The following is a 10,981-nucleotide window of genomic DNA, read 5'->3' on the forward strand; positions in this document are numbered from 1 at the left end:
CGGCCGGCCGCCCCCATCTCTGCACTCGCTCCTTCTCTGGCCTCCCCGCGGCCACCTCGTGGCCCTTAAGGCTGTCGCGGCAGAGGTGCCCACCCTGGCCTGGTGACCGTGGCCGTGGGCAGCCCTGGAAACTGCGGAGGACGCTGCGCTCCGGGCGGCGCGGTTACGGGGGCGGGGATGCCGTTCTCCAGAAAGTTACTGTGGATACACATGGGGGCACCCCCGGGCAACAGCGCCGCTCCGATGTGGCAACTCGAGAGAGCAAGGATTCCGCTCCCGGGGCAGGCTGCCCGCGGCCCGGGAGTGGGGTCCGCACGGCGCGGGGCGGGGCGGGGCGGGGCGGGACCGGGCGGGGCGGGACCGGGAGCCCGAAGCGAAACCGAAACCAGGCGCCGCAGGAAGAGGGACGGCCCGCCGCACGCAGGCGCCACGAGCCAGACCTGAGGACGCGGCGGCCCGCCCCGCGCCCTCTGCGCGGCGCGTCCCCGCTCCCGCTCGCACCTGCGGCGCCCCGGCGCGCAAGCCTCCGCCGCCGCCCGGTTTCGTTTCTCTGGTCCGGGCCCCGCCCCTGCGGGCGTGGGGGAGTTCGGGCGGGTGCGGCCAGAATGCCGCCCATGGCGCCCCCCAGTGGCCCCGGCGCCAGGCCAAGGGGGAGGCGCCGCCTGCCGCTTCCCGCGGGGCGGGGCGCAGGGGAGCCCGGATTCCGGCCCAGCAGGGGTCTGCACCCCCGTCTCCCCCAGCAGCCCCCAGCCCTGGAGCCCAGCACCCTGGACAGTGCCCCCCGCCCTGGAGAGCCAGCGGCCGGCCAGGGAGGGGCACAGAGGACGCGAGGTGGGTCACTCCGGTGCAAAGAGGGGGTCCCCAGCCCCGTCGCATCGGGACCTTGTGCAGATGAAGTGACCACAGTGGCCGATAGTCGTAGAGGGTTTCCAGCCCGCGCTCGGCCCTGGGATGGTCACTGATAACCAAGAGGCCACCCCAGCCTGCGTTTGCACCCCCTACCCCTCCATTCCTCAGTGTCCTCATCTGTGAGCTCATAGTGCAGCATCCTAGGGCTGCTGGAGAATTTATCATTAACAACAACAACAACAACAATACAGCCAATGCTGGTGTTCCACGACCCAAGCAAAGTGCGTGATGTGTATTACTTACTCCCTACTTTCCGCACAGCCCTCTCCCCCAGAACCAGCGCAGCCTGAGAGCACTTGTGGGCCCTTGTGCTGCTACAAAGTCCAGCTTGGATGATGATGATCAAATTTAACAGGCTGGGGTTCCTGTCCCGCCCGTCCCCAACCCTCTCCTTTCCACAAGCTCCAGACACATTACCCTTCCTCTGGCCTATGAACAGCAAGCTCAGTTCTTCTTGGGCCCCTCCGCAGTGCCCAGCCCTCGCAAGTCTGGCTTCTTCATTCAAACCCAGCATCACAGAGTTCGGGCGGTGCTTAGCAGGTGCTCAGCACAGGTTGCCATGATTGATCTCGTATTTACTCAAAGCCACAAACCCCAACTCACGACCAGCCACCCCCACTGTCTAGTTCATCGGGATCTGGGCAGGATCTAAGCCGTGTCCACTGCTGTGGCCTTTGACCTTGTACTGACCTCATGTGGGGCCCAGGAAAGAGAGCTTGTTCTGAAAGAAGGGGACTCCAGGCAGCGTGCCAGGCTGGGCAGACTGGACTGGGCTGTCCCTGCTGGGTCCTAGCAGGAGAGGGGGCTTAGTCAGAATCCAGGGAAGGCTCTGGGAATCGGGATCCTCTGGGAATGGCAAGTGAAGGGAGAGCCCAGCCGTACCCTACACTGTCCTTTGCCACCGTTAGATTTGGGGAGACGCCAGCAGAGCAAAACCCAGACGCCCTTCCAGGCCAGTGACGAGCTAGCCCTGCTGGCCAGGCCGCACCTCCTGCGTGTGCTCCCACGGGCAGGCGTGGCTCGTGGGCTCCAGAACCCTGAGCCTGCCCCAAGTAACAGGGAGTGGTTGAAGGACCGGCAGAGCGGGCACTGCGGTCAGCACTCTGCAGCCCGGCAGGGTCAGGAAGCCACATCCTGGACGAGTCAGGTGGCTGAGAAAACACCCTGACCTGCGTGGTGCAGCCTGTTTGTCGTAAAACCCAACACAGCCTTAGGAATGAGGATGCTTCCAGTAGAGACACCCCACCAAGGGAGACACCCTTTGGATTTTAAGGCCATTTTAATGTCCCCAGGGAAACTTTCCTGTTCCCTTCTCTATGTTCTTGACCACTCCCTGGCAGGAAGCAAACTGTAAAAGGATGTTTAGAATCTCACCTTTGAGAGACGGGGATTGCTGTCCTGCCTTACCTGTCTCTGCACTCCCAACTTAACTTGTGGCTCACGATCAATGAGGCTTCAGCGGGAGTATCAGGTCACCTCCTCTTCCCTCAGCCGCTAAGAGCCCATCTAGCCAGGCTACCTCAGAGCTGGGTTGTCACCTGCATTTGCAGGGGTGACTTTGAGTGACACCAACCTCCAGAAGAGGAAGCCCACCTAGAGGCAGGCTCCGACTCCCTACTTTCTGAGAAGTCTTAGGTAAGTGGCATGGTAGGCGTGGACATCCTGTTCTGACAGGCGCAGAAACAAGCCAGCAGGTGCTCCGAGGAAAGCAGAGGTTCCGAACCCTTCCTTCTCTAGGCGCCGAGAACCTAGCGTAAGTGGTCCTGTCGTCAGGACACCTGCACCATAAAGATGGTTAGCGACCCAAAGAACCAAATCAAAACTCACGCAGTACACCAAATAAAGAAAACAAAGAAAAGATGGAAAAGCCAGGTGTTATGAGCCCATTGTGAGTACTCAGAGAAGACCCCTTACATTCTCTGGTCTTGATACATGCAATAAACGTATACGTTGGAATAGGCACGCAATATTTGAAAAAATAATATAAAGAGAGTATGACAAAAAATAACATATATGATCTAATACCATTAGGAAATAAGAGAAAAATAACAAAATATGAGGACAACAGTAGATGTGGTTTCCTTTCCAAGATAAAGATTGATGTCGGTGCAGGAGGAGGATGGGGTCATGGGATGAAGGAAGGAGGGGGTGAGGAAAGGTTGCAGGTCGTGCCAACCTCAGCCTTGTCCCTACCCTACACATATGGTGGCGTGGAGCCTGCAGGCTTGAATCTCTCCTCTTGGCCCAGCGTTCACAAAGAACCCGACCCCTTCTTGGGGAAGATCTGCTGGCGGAAAGCCTGCCCGCACATTCTTCCCAGGGTCACCTGCGTGACATCAGCAGGGAGGAGCCCCTTGACTGAGCCATGTGGTCTGCCTGGCCAAACCCGGCATAGAACAGCTTCCAGTTTCCACAGATGTTGGAGCGTTTGAAATGTCCTTGATCTTGATCTTGCAGCCGCCAGTGTTTACAGAATGGATTCAGTGGGACCCAAAACTTATCTTGTTGGCCGGCCTTGCTCCTCGCCTGTGTATACTTGAGACTCCCGGGGTCGCCTGCAGGAAGGATGCTCCCCTGCCCGGGTGCAGCGAGCAGAGAGGCACACTTTGCAGAGAGCGTAAGTGCGGGAAGGGGTCGGGGGAGGCCGAGAACAAAGGGGCCTTATGAGGAGAATCCAGGCCCGAGGGCATGTGGTCCTGCCACTGCCCACAGCACAGCCCTGGGGCCCTGGTCCGGACTGGCGCATCCAGCCATCTCAAAGCCGGGCTTGTATGACCAGGCAGGGCTGAACAAAAAGCTCTCATTTATCCCAGAGCTGTATAAATAAAAACCATGCAAAACAAGAGGGGCCTGCAGCTCCCGGCTTTGGTTGCGTCTACTCACCAGCCTGCCTTCAGGTCTTCTCTTCAGCTCTGGTTTTTCCCACGGGAAGACCACAGATCTATTTGAGAGAGGCTTGGCGGTCAAGAAATAGGCTTTGGGGTGCAGATGTGTCGGGGCTGAGTTTGGCTGGTGGGAGTCAGTGTTCTGGGCCTGGATATTCTCGACCAGGGATCGTACTCTTGACCCCATGGAGCAAGAACCGTCCCAGAGTCAGATGTCCCTCAGGCCGAAACGGTGGGGTCCAAACACCTCCTCCATCGGCACCGACCGAGCCCCCACGTGGGCTGCCGGCCCGCACAGACAGAAGGGCAGCCTTATGGAGGTGCTATGGCTCCTTGTGTTTCGGGGGTGGGGGGCACAGAACTGAGAAGAGTAACCAAGTGACTTCATGGCATTCTCCTTACCTGCGTGTCTTCGTCCCCCCAGCCGTCCCATTTAGGGCCACCCCGATCCAGTGTGACCTCCTCTGAATGCAACTAATGACATCCTCAAAGACCCTGTTTCCAAATAAGGTCAGAGTCCCAGGCTTCTAGGGTCAAGAACTCAACTCTTTTCAGGGGACAGAATTCAACCCACTGTAGGCACCAGCTCCGTGGGCTTTGCCAAATCTGCTCTAAAAGATGCAGCCATCTGGCACTGCAAAGGGTTCCTATGGTTTGGATAAACTTGGGTCCTTCCACAGGATTAAAACTATTCTAAAGTGGGGGGGGGGTAGGTTCTCAGCCAGCATCAGTAGCTGAATTTACAGAGGGTAGGTAGATCTACGCAGAACAGAGTTTCTACAAGTAATCACATTACAGCCAGAAAAAGGTTTGCTGTTGGCTCCCAGTCAGCCCAGGCAGGGTAGCCCGGCTCCAGGCCGACTTTCTATTGAAGATGGAGGTCCCCGCCCCACTCTGGCATTCACGGGGACACCCACTGCTCCCCACATTAGCATGCAGAGCACCCTGACCCATGAGGAGGCTTCCCTGGGTGTGGGGCCTGCAGGGACGTGGCCACCGAGCCTACAGCTGCCACCGTAAAAGCTGGTGACACTGGGGGGCCCCTCCACGGTGGCTTCAGACTGCAGGCAAGATGGAGCAGTCACAGGGAATCCCCTCACCCTATCCTGGTTCATTTCCCTGGGGCAGGGGAGGAGCACGGCGTGCAGCCTGAGGCCTAAAGCTTCCCTCCTACCCTCACCTCCACCCTCCCCGATGTCTCCATCCTCAGAGTCCTGTATCAAGCTGCCAGAGTTAGGACAATGCCAGGAGGTCCGGTTCCGAGTAGCAGCGGTTCCTCGGTGCCTGATACACGCCGGTCCCTCCTCACCCTGCCCCTCAACCCCACCCCTGCAACGGCTCTTCGGAGGAAATTAAGGGTCAGGGAGATTAGACAGTTTACCCAACGTCACGCAGTGGGAAACCAGAACAGCCTGGACTCAACACCGCTCTCTGTGAGCCAGCCACAGCATGCTGCCTCCTCCTCCGTCTCCACGTCAGAGATTCTCACAACCACCCCCAGGGACGGAGTACAGGCAAGCACAGGCATGAGCCAGGAGCTCGGAGCAGCCGGGGCCTCCGAACCACCTTGGGAGCGGACATCTCAAACCTGGGGTATCCGACACGGCAGCCACGGGACACGTGGCACGCAGCCCTCGAAGCGTGGCTGGTCTGAACTGCGGCGAACCGCGGGCGCACAGTCCACAGTGGGTTTCGAGATGTCGTATGAGCAAAACAAGGTCGACCGTCTCACTGCTGAACTGTCTGTAGATCACGGGCTGAAAGCAGTATCATGGGTGGAATGGGTTCAATGTAGTATTAATTTCACCTGCTCCTTATTCCACAAGGCAACTGGAAATGGGAAGCTGGCCCGCGTGGCTCAGTGACGGAGTGTGTTGTACGTCGTCGAGGGCGCGGATCTGGGTCACTGTTCACTGTATAGTCGGGGCTCTGGGAGCTGTGACAGGTGGCAGTGCCCATGGGCTGCTGCTCAGCAGGTGCCCTCCTCCACGCCCGCTGACCCGAACTCGGCCATTCTTGGCACGTGGCTTCCCAGGGCACCGGTGAGGTCCCGCGGGCCACCAGCCGGCCAGGAAGGGGGAATGAGCTTGCAGGAGCCAGCACCGAACGCCTTATTAGTCTGCCCAGGCTGCTGCCTCAAAGCAGCACAGACCAGGCGGGGCCGAAGGCCAGGATCCTGGGGTCAGCACGGCGGGGTCCCTGTGAGGCTGAGGCAAAATCTCTTCCAGGCCTCTCTCCCAGCTGCTGGGGGCTTGCTGACAAGTTATAGAAGCATCACCCTGACTTCTGCCTTCTTGTTCAGGTGGCCTTCTCCCTGGGTGTGTGTCTGGGCCAAACCTTCTCTTTTTTTAAGGGCTGAGCCGTACGGATGAGCCATCCTACTCCAGGATGGACTCACTTAACTAATTACACCTGCCATGACCCTGTCTCCAAATAAAGGCATATTCTCAGGTACCGGGAGTCAGGTACATCAAGTCAGCGTATGAATCTCGGGGACACAGTGCGAACGCACATCTCAGGGACGTGGCCACGCTCCCCAGAGGGGCTGGGACTGTGTTGGTGCGGGGGACACCGTCACCCCGCCAGCCAGCTGTAGGCGACTACACCAGCCAGCGGTACCGTCCGCTCTGCCCCGCGGGCCCTGGGGCACAGGCCGAGGCCCGGAGGGGCACGTCTGCTGACCACCCAGCCCCACATCCTCAGGCACCGAATTCCAAAGTCCTTCCACACCGTGGTCCATTCCAGTCTTTTCTCTTTTTCTGAAATGAAGCTTTAATTGTAACTTAATTATAAATTTAGTAAGTTCATAATTTAATAAACTATAAATGAATTTTAAACTTAACAAGTGTATAATTTGATTATGTACTATAGTAATATAAATTAATTTTAAGCCATAACTTAATTTTTAACTATATACTAATGTATCGTTGAGAAATTAAACCACTCATAGATGGTTAAAATCAACCCAAGCAGTGTAACGTCAACATAATTCCTTTTATCAGTTTGATGTGTATCTTTCCAGGACTTTTTTTAAACTCGTACAGACATCGCCGCATCGTTCCGTGGGTGTGTTCACACAAATGTCTCTTAAGATGAGCATCGCTCTGCGACTTGCTCTTTTTCTTCAGACACCAGTGTGTAGAGATGCACAGCTCCACCCTGTTCCTTTAATTGCCGCACAGCATCCCAGCGCGTGTGTTTCGTGGCCAAGACATTCCTAAATGGAGACATTCAGCTTGCTTTCATTTTCTAAAATTGCTAATGAGGTTGTGCTAACCATCCTTGGATCTGCTTCCTGGCAGACACACTCGGGCTTTGTTGGAGTGGATTCCGAGTCACAGGTGTGGCTCTGGGTGAAGATCCTAGAGCCCAGGTCCTGACAGAGCCAACGGATCCGCCTGCTCTGCGAATGGGAGGTCTCTTGGCTCAAGAAGGGGCATGCTTGGCTTGGGGGCCAGGAACCACTGGACGGATGCTCCACGGGGCCCTGGGCAGGGGTGGCCCAGCGCACAGGGCTCCAGGACATGCTCGTTTGTGCAGAGAGAGAGCTGCTCGAGGTAAGGAAATGCAGATTCAGGGGTGGGGGTTGGTCGGGGGGCCAGAACGTGTCTTGGTGGGAATGCTGGGGAGCTCCACGGGGCCTACCCGCACACTGAGTTCTTTCTCGAAGAAGGCCTGGGAGCCCAACCTTCCTTGGCTGTGACGGCAGGGGTGGAAAGGTATACACACCTTGGACGAGAGAAGTCCACACGCAGAGTCTCGGGGAGTCCATTGTGACACAGACACAGAATAAAGCACGTTGCAGATGCTGCAGATCACGTATTCTCTATTTATTATCACAATGAGTCATTCACAGCAAGGACTGCATGAAAGTGTGGGTCACAGAGCACCATGTATGCAATGACCCCATCCACACGCAGCTGGGGACACACCCCCGCATGCTGACGTACAGACGGGGTGGGGGGGAGGGGGCCTGGACTGCCACCCAAGTGGATGGAAGAGAGGATTTCCTCTACGTTTTACAATAAGCATTTACGGTTTTTACAAAAACACCAAAGCTCTTGCTTTTTTAATTTAAAAAACACTGACGACAAAATTATCTTTCACAGACACGTTAAGTCATTTCGCACATCTCGGTTTCCTTCCCCACAGCAGGACAGACGCCGCCACCCAGACTGGAACCCGCCTCGGAGCTGCCCAACCCCACCGCCCCCTGTAGCCAGGAAGGTGCTGGGCTGTGAGGGCCCTTCCCCTGGACCAGCTGGAAATCCTGCCCCTTTCTTCTCACAGGTCTGTCGTTCTAGAAGGCTCTCTCCAAACTGTTCTTCAGAAAAAGATTCCCGCACAGGGAACAGAAGGGAGGTGATTTTTCAGTCACCCCAAAGAAAGCCAAAGAGTCCCACCTGTGGATCTCGATGCATGCATGGCTTCCTTCCCCCGGGGGTCACCGGCTCAGAGCCCTCGGGCCAAGGCGTTTATAGGGCAGCATCCGGCATCACAGCGTCCAGAACCTTCCGCAAGACTCCCCAGGCATCAGACGCCCATCAGCGCCCCCATCAGGCCTTCAGCAGGGCGATCTTGTGCTCCGGAACAGAGTCTTCGCTGACGTTGTAGGGCTGGGTCCCTGGTTCTTGCCTCAAGTATTTCTCTGCAGAAAATACGAGGCATGCAAGCACAAAAGAGGCGAAGTGAGGAAGGGTCATGTCCCAGGGTGGAGTGAAGAGCCGGCGCTTCAGAGTCCTGGTGCACAGGGAGTTGGGGTCCCCCCGGCTGGCACCCCCAGCCCGGGCAAGGTTCCGCCTAAGTCCCTGTCAGCGCCTCATCACTGTCCACGCCCGATGACCCTTCCTTAGTGCCGCATGGTCCCCCAGCATGGCCGGGCCACGTCTCTTCCCCGTCTCCTGTGGGTCGGCATGTGAGCTGCTCCCAGCGACGACATCCCGTTAAGCCCAAGAACTCAGACACAGAGTCCTTCAGATCCCAGTTATGTGACATTCTAGAACAGGCAGAGCTGACCCACGAGAGAAGGAACCCGAACAGCGGCTACCCCTAGTGGGCGTCATGAGGACGGACTGACGGCACTTTCTGGAATGATGGAAACGTTCCACATCGCCTCTGGCTATCCCCGCCTGTGAGACCCCGAGCCGCATGCGTGAGTAAAACACCCCCTAAAGCGACTCCCAGCACAGGAGAGCCCTGACCGTGCCCTCCGCGTCGCCCACCGTGCCGCACCCATGCTCCCCACGCTTGCACTGGGGCGCCCGACCCCCTGACCCTCCTGGGGCTGAGTTTCGGTCCTGCGGTCCTGCCCCCCATCCCACGGGCTGTGGGCGCGCTGCGCTGCCGTGGGTCTCTCTAATGACTCGGCCTGCACCCACCTGCCTCTTCCAGGGTGGAGAAGTACTGGACACCCTTCAGGTCAGCGGACAGCAGGACACGGAGGACAGGAACCTGCGTGGCAGAGAAACTCTCATCCCAGGCAGAGTGGCCCTGCTGCAGCGTGCAGGCATGGGTGGGCTGGGGCAGGCCCCCCGGCCCAGGGCCACCGCGTGTCACGGCCTCCCCCAGTCTCCCGGCAGGGACAGCTTCACCTCCGCTCAGGCAAACGGAGAGAGGAAACTGCCCCTCAGCTATGCTAGAGAAGGGAGACTTTTAAAGTGATTACTCTCTGAGAGACACAAAAACAAGCTCTCTGCAAACAGAACAAAGGATGTAACAGGAGTGAGCTCTGGAGCCGGGGGGGGGGGGGCCCAGCACCCTCGCATGTGACCTTGGGCAGGTCACGCACCGGCCTCAGCGCCTGCGTCCTGCCCCGGGGAGGATAACAACACCGACTCACAGGCAGGTGACGACACCCACCTGCAGGCCGACGAAGGCGAGGGAGACGCCATGCCTGTGGAAGTCCCCCACGAGCTCCTCGAGCCCCAGCACCACGGTGTAGTCGATGCTGCAGATGTGCGTACACTCCAGAACCGCGCAGCGCGGGGGGGATGCTGCGGAGACGGGGGCCAGCCAGTCACACGGGGCCCTGGCAGCGGCATGCAGCCCTGGCTAGACGCCTGGGGCACAGTGAGGCCATCAGAGCTCCATCCCCCCCGCGGGGAGGGGGCGGGCAGGGGCGGCAGGACCCCCGACGGCTGCAGAGAGCAGCAGTTTCCTTCAGAAGACGAACAGGCCCCCTTTTCTCCCCTAAATACCAACTCCCCAGAGAAAGGGATGGTATTTAGGAACGGAGATTGGGAACAGCCCCCCGTGCTACATGTGGACAGACACCACTCCGAGATACCCAACGTCCTGGACCCAGGAGTGGGCGAGCTCCCGAGAGCTGAGGACAGGGCCTTGGGGTCCTGAGGCAGCAGACTGGGGTGCGGAGTCAGCGGCAGGAGCTGGGGGTGACTGCAGCCCACCTCATCCTGGCCCACGTACCTTCCAGGGCCCGGGTAAGGAAGGCCTCCCGGAGGGCCTCCACCGCGGGGAAGTGCAGACCGCTGGCTGGCTGCAGGACCAGCACCGGCCCCTCTGACACCTGGGGACCGGGGACAGAGGAGGGGCAAGCCTGTATGTCCTGGAGGCACATCCGACCTGGCAGCTCGGCTAGGGTGGCCTGCCCAGGCAGGAGGCCCCCACCCAGACCGACAGAAGTGAGGGGAGCGCAGAGCTGACAAGCGGGCGCGTGAAGTGTATGGCACCTTCACCCCACCAGGCCCCCCAAGGCCAGCGGATCCCTCTTGCAGGGAGAATGGATAGGCTGGTACCTGCATCTTGGGTCTGGCCACGGAGTGCAGGAGAATCAGCACAGACACCAGGGTCCCGGCCAGGATGCCGTACTGGACCTCCCAGAAGCAGAGCAGGAACGTCAGGCAGAGGGGCAGCAAGTCCAGCCCTGGGAGAGAGCGGTCCAGCTGAGGGGCAGTCCCCCCTCGGTAAGCTTGGGGGGGACTTGGGGACTGTTCTGTCAGACACACTGGTCACCTTGGAAGTCTCCCATCTTCCCCCCAGCTGGGCTGGGCTTGGAGCTGGGAAAGGGGAGAAGAGAGATGAGGGGGAAGAGGCGGAGGAGGAGAGAAGAGGAGAATAGCAATGCAGGGAGAGGGGAGGTGGGGAAGTGAAGAGGAGGAGGGAGGAGGAGGGAGAAGAGTGTAGGAGGATGGGGAGAAGAGCAGGAGGCAAAGGGGGAGGAGGGGAGG

At 58.8% G+C, this 10,981-nt stretch overlaps 1 protein-coding gene and 1 long non-coding RNA gene across 2 annotated transcripts; one reads left to right on the forward strand and one right to left on the reverse strand.

The window, feature by feature from the left end:
• The first annotated feature begins 760 nt into the window (after positions 1-760).
• LOC145717259 (uncharacterized) lies at positions 761-7,330 on the forward strand. The gene is made up of 3 exons (XR_014140340.1): positions 761-831; positions 3,367-3,526; positions 5,005-7,330. It is a non-coding gene; the product is annotated as an uncharacterized LOC145717259 (long non-coding RNA).
• Positions 7,331-7,609: 279 nt separating this feature from the next.
• Positions 7,610-10,954, reverse strand: SLC26A11 (solute carrier family 26 member 11). Its single transcript, XM_081804312.1, has 5 exons — positions 10,550-10,954; positions 10,221-10,320; positions 9,654-9,787; positions 9,173-9,245; positions 7,610-8,442 (listed from the first exon to the last, which is right to left on the reverse strand). The coding sequence occupies exons 1-5, from the start codon at positions 10,553-10,555 to the stop codon at positions 8,351-8,353; spliced, it is 405 nt and encodes a 134-aa protein (XP_081660438.1). The 5' UTR covers positions 10,556-10,954; the 3' UTR covers positions 7,610-8,350.
• Positions 10,955-10,981: the final 27 nt, after the last annotated feature.

This window comes from Leptonychotes weddellii, chromosome 15, assembly GCF_054177405.1.
Source record: "Leptonychotes weddellii isolate Sample4059 chromosome 15, ASM5417740v2, whole genome shotgun sequence".
NCBI lineage: Eukaryota > Metazoa > Chordata > Mammalia > Carnivora > Phocidae > Leptonychotes > Leptonychotes weddellii.